The 12190-nt window shown below is 41.9% G+C and overlaps 1 protein-coding gene across 1 annotated transcript in view; it reads right to left on the bottom strand.

Moving 5' to 3' along the window:
* LOC142302326 (uncharacterized) overlaps positions 1-12159 on the bottom strand; it is a 306787-nt gene extending 294628 nt beyond the window's left edge. The window contains exons 1-3 of the mRNA XM_075343388.1: positions 11671-12159; positions 10201-10494; positions 3886-3898 (exon numbers count right to left, since the gene is read on the bottom strand). Coding sequence (XP_075199503.1) covers positions 3886-3898; positions 10201-10494; positions 11671-12159 — 796 coding nt within the window. The remainder of the gene's footprint in view (positions 1-3885; positions 3899-10200; positions 10495-11670) is intronic.
* Between the last annotated feature and the right edge of the window lie 31 nt (positions 12160-12190).

Here is a 12190-nt window from a genome sequence, read left to right as displayed (position 1 = left end):
TTTCTCCTGAAGCATGTGGTGATAGGTCGTAAGAAGATCCTTCACTCTCCTCTTCTGTGTCACCTTCTTCTCCTTCCTCAGCTTGATCCAATGTTTGTTGATATCTACTTTCATGTTCACTGGATTTATCTGATGTTGCTTGTTGGCTTTCTCCTGAAGCATGTGCAGATAGGTCGTAAGAAGATCCTTCACTCTCCTCTTCTGTGTCACCTTCTTCTCCTTCCTCAGCTTGATCCAATGTTTGTTCATATCTACTTTCATGTTCACTGGATTTATCTGATGTTGGTTGTTGGCTTTCTCCTGAAGCATGTGCAGATAGGTCGTAAGAAGATCCTTCACTCTCCTCTTCTGTGTCACCTTCTTCTCGTTCCTCAGCTTGATCCAATGTTTGTTCATATCTACTTTCATGTTCACTGGATTTATCTGATGTTGGTTGTTGGCTTTCTCCTGAAGCATGTGCAGATAGGTCGTAAGAAGATCCTTCACTCTCCTCTTCTGTGTCACCTTCTTCTCCTTCCTCAGCTTGATCCAATGTTTGTTCATATCTACTTTCATGTTCACTGGATTTATCTGATGTTGGTTGTTGGCTTTCTCCTGAAGCATGTGCAGATAGGTCGTAAGAAGATCCTTCACTCTCCTCTTCTGTGTCACCTTCTTCTCCTTCCTCAGCTTGATCCAATGTTTGTTGATATCTACTTTCATGTTCACTGGATTTATCTGATGTTGCTTGTTGGCTTTCTCCTGAAGCATGTGCAGATAGGTCGTAAGAAGATCCTTCACTCTCCTCTTCTGTGTCACCTTCTTCTCCTTCCTCAGCTTGATCCAATGTTTGTTCATATCTACTTTCATGTTCACTGGATTTATCTGATGTTGGTTGTTGGCTTTCTCCTGAAGCATGTGCAGATAGGTCGTAAGAAGATCCTTCACTCTCCTCTTCTGTGTCACCTTCTTCTCGTTCCTCAGCTTGATCCAATGTTTGTTCATATCTACTTTCATGTTCACTGGATTTATCTGATGTTGGTTGTTGGCTTTCTCCTGAAGCATGTGCAGATAGGTCGTAAGAAGATCCTTCACTCTCCTCTTCTGTGTCACCTTCTTCTCCTTCCTCAGCTTGATCCAATGTTTGTTGATCTCTACTTTCATGTTCACTGGATTTATCTGATGTTGATTGTTGGCTTTCTCCTGAAGCATGTGCAGATAGGTCGTAAGAAGATCCTTCACTCTCCTCTTCTGTGTCCCCTTCTTCTCCTTCCTCAGCTTGATCCAATGTTTGTTCATATCTACTTTCATGTTCACTGGATTTATCTGATGTTGGTTGTTGGCTTTCTCCTGAAGCATGTGCAGATAGGTCGTAAGAAGATCCTTCACTCTCCTCTTCTGTGTCATCTTCTTCTCCTTCCTCAGCTTGATCCAATGTTTGTTCATATCTACTTTCATGTTCACTGGATTTATCTGATGTTGGTTGTTGGCTTTCTCCTGAAGCATGTGGAGATAGGTCGTAAGAAGATCCTTCACTCTCCTCTTCTGTGTCACCTTCTTCTCCTTCCTCAGCTTGATCCAATGTTTTTTCATATCTACTTTCATGTTCACTGGATTTATCTGATGTTGGTTTTTGGCTTTCTCCTGAAGCATGTGCAGATAGGTCGTAAGAAGATCCTTCACTCTGCTCTTCTGTGTCACCTTCTTCTCCTTCCTCAGCTTGATCCAATGTTTGTTGATATCTACTTTCATGTTCACTGGATTTATCTGATGTTGGTTGTTGGCTTTCTCCTGAAGCATGTGCAGATAGGTCGTAAGAAGATCCTTCACTCTCCTCTTCTGTGTCACCTTCTTCTCCTTCCTCAGCTTGATCCAATGTTTGTTGATATCTACTTTCATGTTTACTGGATTTATCTGATGTTGCTTGTTGGCTTTCTCCTGAAGCATGTGCAGATAGGTCGTAAGAAGATCCTTCACTCTCCTCTTCTGTGTCACCTTCTTCTCCTTCCTCAGCTTGATCCAATGTTTGTTGATCTCTACTTTCATGTTCACTGGATTTATCTGATGTTGATTGTTGGCTTTCTCCTGAAGCATGTGCAGATAGGTCGTAAGAAGATCCTTCACTCTCCTCTTCTGTGTCCCCTTCTTCTCCTTCCTCAGCTTGATCCAATGTTTGTTCATATCTACTTTCATGTTCACTGGATTTATCTGATGTTGGTTGTTGGCTTTCTCCTGAAGCATGTGCAGATAGGTCGTAAGAAGATCCTTCACTCTCCTCTTCTGTGTCATCTTCTTCTCCTTCCTCAGCTTGATCCAATGTTTGTTGATATCTACTTTCATGTTCACTGGATTTATCTGATGTTGGTTGTTGGCTTTCTCCTGAAGCATGTGGAGATAGGTCGTAAGAAGATCCTTCACTCTCCTCTTCTGTGTCACCTTCTTCTCCTTCCTCAGCTTGATCCAATGTTTGTTGATATCTACTTTCATATTCACTGGATTTATCTGATGTTGCTTGTTGGCTTTCTCCTGAAGCATGTGCAGATAGGTCGTAAGAAGATCCTTCACTCTCCTCTTCTGTGTCACCTTCTTCTCCTTCCTCAGCTTGATCCAATGATTGTTGATATCTACTTTCATGTTCACTGGATTTATCTGATGTTGCTTGTTGGCTTTCTCCTGAAGCATGTGGAGATAGGTCGTAAGAAGATCCTTCACTCTCCTCTTCTTTGTCACCTTCTTCTCCTTCCTCAGCTTGATCCAATGATTGTTGATATCTACTTTCATGTTCACTGGATTTATCTGATGTTGCTTGTTGGCTTTCTCCTGAATCATGTGGTGATAGGTCGTAAGAAGATCCTTCACTCTCCTCTTCTGTGTCACCTTCTTCTCCTTCCTCAGCTTGATCCAATGTTTGTTGATATCTACTTTCATGTTCACTGGATTTATCTGATGTTGCTTGTTGGCTTTCTCCTGAAGCATGTGCAGATAGGTCGTAAGAAGATCCTTCACTCTCCTCTTCTGTGTCACCTTCTTCTCCTTCCTCAGCTTGATCCAATGTTTGTTCATATCTACTTTCATGTTCACTGGATTTATCTGATGTTGGTTGTTGGCTTTCTCCTGAAGCATGTGCAGATAGGTCGTAAGAAGATCCTTCACTCTCCTCTTCTGTGTCACCTTCTTCTCGTTCCTCAGCTTGATCCAATGTTTGTTCATATCTACTTTCATGTTCACTGGATTTATCTGATGTTGGTTGTTGGCTTTCTTCTGAAGCATGTGCAGATAGGTCGTAAGAAGATCCTTCACTCTCCTCTTCTGTGTCACCTTCTTCTCCTTCCTCAGCTTGATCCAATGTTTGTTCATATCTACTTTCATGTTCACTGGATTTATCTGATGTTGGTTGTTGGCTTTCTCCTGAAGCATGTGCAGATAGGTCGTAAGAAGATCCTTCACTCTCCTCTTCTGTGTCACCTTCTTCTCCTTCCTCAGCTTGATCCAATGTTTGTTGATATCTACTTTCATGTTCACTGGATTTATCTGATGTTGGTTGTTGGCTTTCTCCTGAAGCATGTGCAGATAGGTCGTAAGAAGATCTTTCACTCTCCTCTTCTGTGTCACCTTCTTCTCCTTTCTCAGCTTGATCCAATGTTTGTTGATATCTACTTTCATGTTCACTGGATTTATCTGATGTTGGTTGTTGGCTTTCTCCTGAAGCATGTGCAGATAGGTCGTAAGAAGATCCTTCACTCTCCTCTTCTGTGTCACCTTCTTCTCCTTCCTCAGCTTGATCCAATGTTTTTTCATACCTACTTTCATGTTCACTGGATTTATCTGATGTTGGTTTTTGGCTTTCTCCTGAAGCATGTGCAGATAGGTCGTAAGAAGATGCTTCACTCTGCTCTTCTGAGTCACCTTCTTCTCCTTCCTCAGCTTGATCCAATGATTGTTGATATCTACTTTCATGTTCACTGGATTTATCTGATGTTGGTTGTTGGCTTTCTCCTGAAGCATGTGCAGATAGGTCGTAAGAAGATCCTTCACTCTCCTCTTCTGTGTCACCTTCTTCTCCTTCCTCAGCTTGATCCAATGTTTGTTGATATCTACTTTCATGTTTACTGGATTTATCTGATGTTGCATGTTGGCTTTCTCCTGAAGCATGTGCAGATAGGTCGTAAGAAGATCCTTCACTCTCCTCTTCTGTGTCACCTTCTTCTCCTTCCTCAGCTTGATCCAATGTTTGTTGATCTCTACTTTCATGTTCACTGGATTTATCTGATGTTGATTGTTGGCTTTCTCCTGAAGCATGTGCAGATAGGTCGTAAGAAGATCCTTCACTCTCCTCTTCTGTGTCCCCTTCTTCTCCTTCCTCAGCTTGATCCAATGTTTGTTCATATCTACTTTCATGTTCACTGGATTTATCTGATGTTGGTTGTTGGCTTTCTCCTGAAGCATGTGCAGATAGGTCGTAAGAAGATCCTTCACTCTCCTCTTCTGTGTCATCTTCTTCTCCTTCCTCAGCTTGATCCAATGTTTGTTGATATCTACTTTCATGTTCACTGGATTTATCTGATGTTGGTTGTTGGCTTTCTCCTGAAGCATGTGGAGATAGGTCGTAAGAAGATCCTTCACTCTCCTCTTCTGTGTCACCTTCTTCTCCTTCCTCAGCTTGATCCAATGTTTGTTGATATCTACTTTCATGTTCACTGGATTTATCTGATGTTGCTTGTTGGCTTTCTCCTGAAGCATGTGCAGATAGGTCGTAAGAAGATCCTTCACTCTCCTCTTCTGTGTCACCTTCTTCTCCTTCCTCAGCTTGATCCAATGTTTGTTGATATCTACTTTCATGTTTACTGGATTTATCTGATGTTGCATGTTGGCTTTCTCCTGAAGCATGTGCAGATAGGTCGTAAGAAGATCCTTCACTCTCCTCTTCTGTGTCACCTTCTTCTCCTTCCTCAGCTTGATCCAATGTTTGTTGATCTCTACTTTCATGTTCACTGGATTTATCTGATGTTGATTGTTGGCTTTCTCCTGAAGCATGTGCAGATAGGTCGTAAGAAGATCCTTCACTCTCCTCTTCTGTGTCCCCTTCTTCTCCTTCCTCAGCTTGATCCAATGTTTGTTCATATCTACTTTCATGTTCACTGGATTTATCTGATGTTGGTTGTTGGCTTTCTCCTGAAGCATGTGCAGATAGGTCGTAAGAAGATCCTTCACTCTCCTCTTCTGTGTCATCTTCTTCTCCTTCCTCAGCTTGATCCAATGTTTGTTGATATCTACTTTCATGTTCACTGGATTTATCTGATGTTGGTTGTTGGCTTTCTCCTGAAGCATGTGGAGATAGGTCGTAAGAAGATCCTTCACTCTCCTCTTCTGTGTCACCTTCTTCTCCTTCCTCAGCTTGATCCAATGTTTGTTGATATCTACTTTCATGTTCACTGGATTTATCTGATGTTGCTTGTTGGCTTTCTCCTGAAGCATGTGCAGATAGGTCGTAAGAAGATCCTTCACTCTCCTCTTCTGTGTCACCTTCTTCTCCTTCCTCAGCTTGATCCAATGATTGTTGATATCTACTTTCATGTTTACTGGATTTATCTGATGTTGCTTGTTGGCTTTCTCCTGAAGCATGTGGAGATAGGTCGTAAGAAGATCCTTCACTCTCCTCTTCTGTGTCACCTTCTTCTCCTTCCTCAGCTTGATCCAATGATTGTTGATATCTACTTTCATGTTTACTGGATTTATCTGATGTTGCTTGTTGGCTTTCTCCTGAAGCATGTGGAGATAGGTCGTAAGAAGATCCTTCACTCTCCTCTTCTGTGTCACCTTCTTCTCCTTCCTCAGCTTGATCCAATGTTTGTTGATATCTACTTTCATGTTCACTGGATTTATCTGATGTTGCTTGTTGGCTTTCTCCTGAAGCATGTGCAGATAGGTCGTAAGAAGATCCTTCACTCTCCTCTTCTGTGTCACCTTCATCTTCCTCAGCTTGATCCAATGTTTGTTGATATCTACTTTCATGTTCACTGGATTTATCTGATGTTGGTTGTTGGCTTTCTCCTGAAGCATGTGTAGATAGGTCGTAAGAAGATCCTTCACTCTCCTCTTCTGTGTCACCTTCTTCTCCTTCCTCAGCTTGATCCAATGTTTGTTGATATCTACTTTCATGTTCACTGGATTTATCTGATGTTGGTTGTTGACTTTCTCCTGAAGCATGTGGAGATAGGTCGTAAGAAGATCCTTCACTCTCCTCTTCTGTGTCACCTTCTTCTCCTTCCTCAGCTTGATCCAATGTTTGTTCATATCTACTTTCATGTTCACTGGATTTATCTGATGTTGGTTGTTGACTTTCTCCTGAAGCATGTGCAGATAGGTCGTAAGAAGATCCTTCACTCTCCTCTTCTGTGTCACCTTCTTCTCCTTCCTCAGCTTGATCCAATGTTTGTTGATATCTACTTTCATGTTCACTGGATTTATCTGATGTTGGTTGTTGGCTTTCTCCTGAAGCATGTGCAGATAGGTCGTAAGAAGATCCTTCACTCTCCTCTTCTGTGTCACCTTCTTCTCCTTCCTCAGCTTGATCCAATGTTTGTTGATATCTACTTTCATGTTCACTGGATTTATCTGATGTTGGTTGTTGGCTTTCTCCTGAAGCATGTGCAGATAGGTCGTAAGAAGATCCTTCACTCTCCTCTTCTGTGTCACCTTCTTCTCCTTCCTCAGCTTGATCCAATGTTTGTTCATATCTACTTTCATGTTCACTGGATTTATCTGATGTTGGTTGTTGGCTTTCTCCTGAAGCATGTGCAGATAGGTCGTAAGAAGATCCTTCACTCTCCTCTTCTGTGTCACCTTCTTCTCCTTTCTCAGCTTGATCCAATGTTTTTTCATATCTACTTTCATGTTCACTGGATTTATCTGATGTTGGTTTTTGGCTTTCTCCTGAAGCATGTGCAGATAGGTCGTAAGAAGATCCTTCACTCTGCTCTTCTGTGTCACCTTCTTCTCCTTCCTCAGCTTGATCCAATGTTTGTTGATATCTACTTTCATGTTCACTGGATTTATCTGATGTTGGTTGTTGGCTTTCTCCTGAAGCATGTGCAGATAGGTCGTAAGAAGATCCTTCACTCTCCTCTTCTGTGTCACCTTCTTCTCCTTCCTCAGCTTGATCCAATGTTTGTTGATATCTACTTTCATGTTCACTGGATTTATCTGATGTTGCTTGTTGGCTTTCTCCTGAAGCATGTGCAGATAGGTCGTAAGAAGATCCTTCACTCTCCTCTTCTGTGTCACCTTCTTCTCCTTCCTCAGCTTGATCCAATGTTTGTTGATCTCTACTTTCATGTTCACTGGATTTATCTGATGTTGGTTGTTGGCTTTCTCCTGAAGCATGTGCAGATAGGTCGTAAGAAGATCCTTCACTCTCCTCTTCTGTGTCACCTTCTCCTTCCTCAGCTTGATCCAATGTTTGTTGATATCTACTTTCATGTTCACTGGATTTATCTGATGTTGGTTGTTGACTTTCTCCTGAAGCATGTGTAGATAGGTCGTAAGAAGATCCTTTACTCTCCTCTTCTGTGTCACCTTCTTCTCCTTCCTCAGCTTGATCCAATGTTTGTTCATATCTACTTTCATGTTCACTGGATTTATCTGATGTTGGTTGTTGGCTTTCTCCTGAAGCATGTGCAGATAGGTCGTAAGAAGATCCTTCACTCTCCTCTTCTGTGTCACCTTCTTCTCCTTCCTCAGCTTGATCCAATGTTTGTTGATCTCTACTTTCATGTTCACTGGATTTATCTGATGTTGGTTGTTGGCTTTCTCCTGAAGCATGTGCAGATAGGTCGTAAGAAGATCCTTCACTCTCCTCTTCTGTGTCCCCTTCTTCTCCTTCCTCAGCTTGATCCAATGTTTGTTCATATCTACTTTCATGTTCACTGGATTTATCTGATGTTGGTTGTTGGCTTTTTCCTGAAGCATGTGCAGATAGGTCGTAAGAAGATCCTTCACTCTCCTCTTCTGTGTCACCTTCTTCTCCTTCCTCAGCTTGATCCAATGATTGTTGATATCTAATTTCATGTTCACTGGATTTATCTGATGTTGCTTGTTGGCTTTCTCCTGAAGCATGTGGAGATAGGTCGTAAGAAGATCCTTCACTCTCCTCTTCTGTGTCACCTTCTTCTCCTTCCTCAGCTTGATCCAATGTTTGTTGATATCTACTTTCATGTTCACTGGATTTATCTGATGTTGCTTGTTGGCTTTCTCCTGAAGCATGTGCAGATAGGTCGTAAGAAGATCCTTCACTCTCCTCTTCTGTGTCACCTCCTTCTCCTTCCTCAGCTTGATCCAATGTTTGTTGATATCTACTTTCATGTTCACTGGATTCATCTGATGTTGGTTGTTGACTTTCTCCTGAAGCATGTGGAGATAGGTCGTAAGAAGATCCTTCACTCTCCTCTTCTGTGTCACCTTCTTCTCCTTCCTCAGCTTGATCCAATGTTTGTTCATATCTACTTTCATGTTCACTGGATTTATCTGATGTTGGTTGTTGACTTTCTCCTGAAGCATGTGCAGATAGGTCGTAAGAAGATCCTTCACTCTCCTCTTCTGTGTCACCTTCTTCTCCTTCCTCAGCTTGATCCAATGTTTGTTGATATCTACTTTCATGTTCACTGGATTTATCTGATGTTGGTTGTTGGCTTTCTCCTGAAGCATGTGCAGATAGGTCGTAAGAAGATCCTTCACTCTCCTCTTCTGTGTCACCTTCTTCTCCTTCCTCAGCTTGATCCAATGTTTGTTGATATCTACTTTCATGTTCACTGGATTTATCTGATGTTGGTTGTTGGCTTTCTCCTGAAGCATGTGCAGATAGGTCATAAGAAGATCCTTCACTCTCCTCTTCTGTGTCACCTTCTTCTCCTTCCTCAGCTTGATCCAATGTTTGTTGATCTCTACTTTCATGTTCACTGGATTTATCTGATGTTGATTGTTGGCTTTCTCCTGAAGCATGTGCAGATAGGTCGTAAGAAGATCCTTCACTCTCCTCTTCTGTGTCCCCTTCTTCTCCTTCCTCAGCTTGATCCAATGTTTGTTCATATCTACTTTCATGTTCACTGGATTTATCTGATGTTGGTTGTTGGCTTTCTCCTGAAGCATGTGCAGATAGGTCGTAAGAAGATCCTTCACTCTCCTCTTCTGTGTCATCTTCTTCTCCTTCCTCAGCTTGATCCAATGTTTGTTGATATCTACTTTCATGTTCACTGGATTTATCTGATGTTGGTTGTTGGCTTTCTCCTGAAGCATGTGGAGATAAGTCGTAAGAAGATCCTTCACTCTCCTCTTCTGTGTCCCCTTCTTCTCCTTCCTCAGCTTGATCCAATGTTTGTTGATATCTACTTTCATGTTCACTGGATTTATCTGATGTTGGTTGTTGGCTTTCTCCTGAAGCATGTGCAGATAGGTCGTAAGAAGATCCTTCACTCTCCTCTTCTGTGTCATCTTCTTCTCCTTCCTCAGCTTGATCCAATGTTTGTTGATATCTACTTTCATGTTCACTGGATTTATCTGATGTTGGTTGTTGGCTTTCTCCTGAAGCATGTGGAGATAAGTCGTAAGAAGATCCTTCACTCTCCTCTTCTGTGTCACCTTCTTCTCCTTCCTCAGCTTGATCCAATGTTTGTTGATATCTACTTTCATGTTCACTGGATTTATCTGATGTTGCTTGTTGGCTTTCTCCTGAAGCATGTGGAGATAGGTCGTAAGAAGATCCTTCACTCTCCTCTTCTGTGTCACCTTCTTCTCCTTCCTCAGCTTGATCCAATGTTTGTTGATATCTACTTTCATGTTCACTGGATTTATCTGATGCTGGTTGTTGGCTTTCTCCTGAAGCATGTGCAGATAGGTCGTAAGAAGATCCTTCACTCTCCTCTTCTGTGTCACCTTCTTCTCCTTCCTCAGCTTGATCCAATGTTTGTTCATATCTACTTTCATGTTCACTGGATTTATCTGATGTTGGTTGTTGGCTTTTTCCTGAAGCATGTGCAGATAGGTCGTAAGAAGATCCTTCACTCTCCTCTTCTGTGTCACCTTCTTCTCCTTCCTCAGCTTGATCCAATGATTGTTGATATCTAATTTCATGTTCACTGGATTTATCTGATGTTGCTTGTTGGCTTTCTCCTGAAGCATGTGGAGATAGGTCGTAAGAAGATCCTTCACTCTCCTCTTCTGTGTCACCTTCTTCTCCTTCCTCAGCTTGATCCAATGTTTGTTGATATCTACTTTCATGTTCACTGGATTTATCTGATGTTGCTTGTTGGCTTTCTCCTGAAGCATGTGCAGATAGGTCGTAAGAAGATCCTTCACTCTCCTCTTCTGTGTCACCTCCTTCTCCTTCCTCAGCTTGATCCAATGTTTGTTGATATCTACTTTCATGTTCACTGGATTCATCTGATGTTGGTTGTTGACTTTCTCCTGAAGCATGTGGAGATAGGTCGTAAGAAGATCCTTCACTCTCCTCTTCTGTGTCACCTTCTTCTCCTTCCTCAGCTTGATCCAATGTTTGTTCATATCTACTTTCATGTTCACTGGATTTATCTGATGTTGGTTGTTGGCTTTCTCCTGAAGCATGTGCAGATAGGTCATAAGAAGATCCTTCACTCTCCTCTTCTGTGTCACCTTCTTCTCCTTCCTCAGCTTGATCCAATGTTTGTTGATCTCTACTTTCATGTTCACTGGATTTATCTGATGTTGATTGTTGGCTTTCTCCTGAAGCATGTGCAGATAGGTCGTAAGAAGATCCTTCACTCTCCTCTTCTGTGTCCCCTTCTTCTCCTTCCTCAGCTTGATCCAATGTTTGTTCATATCTACTTTCATGTTCACTGGATTTATCTGATGTTGGTTGTTGGCTTTCTCCTGAAGCATGTGCAGATAGGTCGTAAGAAGATCCTTCACTCTCCTCTTCTGTGTCATCTTCTTCTCCTTCCTCAGCTTGATCCAATGTTTGTTGATATCTACTTTCATGTTCACTGGATTTATCTGATGTTGGTTGTTGGCTTTCTCCTGAAGAATGTGGAGATAAGTCGTAAGAAGATCCTTCACTCTCCTCTTCTGTGTCCCCTTCTTCTCCTTCCTCAGCTTGATCCAATGTTTGTTGATATCTACTTTCATGTTCACTGGATTTATCTGATGTTGGTTGTTGGCTTTCTCCTGAAGCATGTGCAGATAGGTCGTAAGAAGATCCTTCACTCTCCTCTTCTGTGTCATCTTCTTCTCCTTCCTCAGCTTGATCCAATGTTTGTTGATATCTACTTTCATGTTCACTGGATTTATCTGATGTTGGTTGTTGGCTTTCTCCTGAAGCATGTGGAGATAAGTCGTAAGAAGATCCTTCACTCTCCTCTTCTGTGTCACCTTCTTCTCCTTCCTCAGCTTGATCCAATGTTTGTTGATATCTACTTTCATGTTCACTGGATTTATCTGATGTTGCTTGTTGGCTTTCTCCTGAAGCATGTGGAGATAGGTCGTAAGAAGATCCTTCACTCTCCTCTTCTGTGTCACCTTCTTCTCCTTCCTCAGCTTGATCCAATGTTTGTTGATATCTACTTTCATGTTCACTGGATTTATCTGATGTTGCTTGTTGGCTTTCTCCTGAAGCATGTGCAGATAGGTCGTAAGAAGATCCTTCACTTTCCTCTTCTGTGTCACCTTCTCCTTCCTCAGCTTGATCCAATGTTTGTTGATATCTACTTTCATGTTCACTGGATTTATCTGATGTTGGTTGTTGGCTTTCTCCTGAAGCATGTGCAGATAGGTCGTAAGAAGATCCTTCACTCTCCTCTTCTGTGTCACCTTCTTCTCCTTCCTCAGCTTGATCCAATGTTTGTTCATATCTACTTTCATGTTCACTGGATTTATCTGATGTTGGTTGTTGACTTTCTCCTGAAGCATGTGCAGATAGGTCGTAAAAAGATCCTTCACTCTCCTCTTCTGTGTCACCTTCTTCTCCTTCCTCAGCTTGATCCAATGTTTGTTGATATCTACTTTCATGTTCACTGGATTTATCTGATGTTGGTTGTTGGCTTTCTCCTGAAGCATGTGCAGATAGGTCGTAAGAAGATCCTTCACTCTCCTCTTCTGTGTCACCTTCTTCTCCTTCCTCAGCTTGATCCAATGTTTGTTCATATCTACTTTCATGTTCACTGGATTTATCTGATGTTGGTTGTTG

Source organism: Anomaloglossus baeobatrachus, chromosome 4, assembly GCF_048569485.1.
Source record: "Anomaloglossus baeobatrachus isolate aAnoBae1 chromosome 4, aAnoBae1.hap1, whole genome shotgun sequence".
NCBI lineage: Eukaryota > Metazoa > Chordata > Amphibia > Anura > Aromobatidae > Anomaloglossus > Anomaloglossus baeobatrachus.
This window is presented reverse-complemented; position numbering and strand designations above follow the sequence as displayed.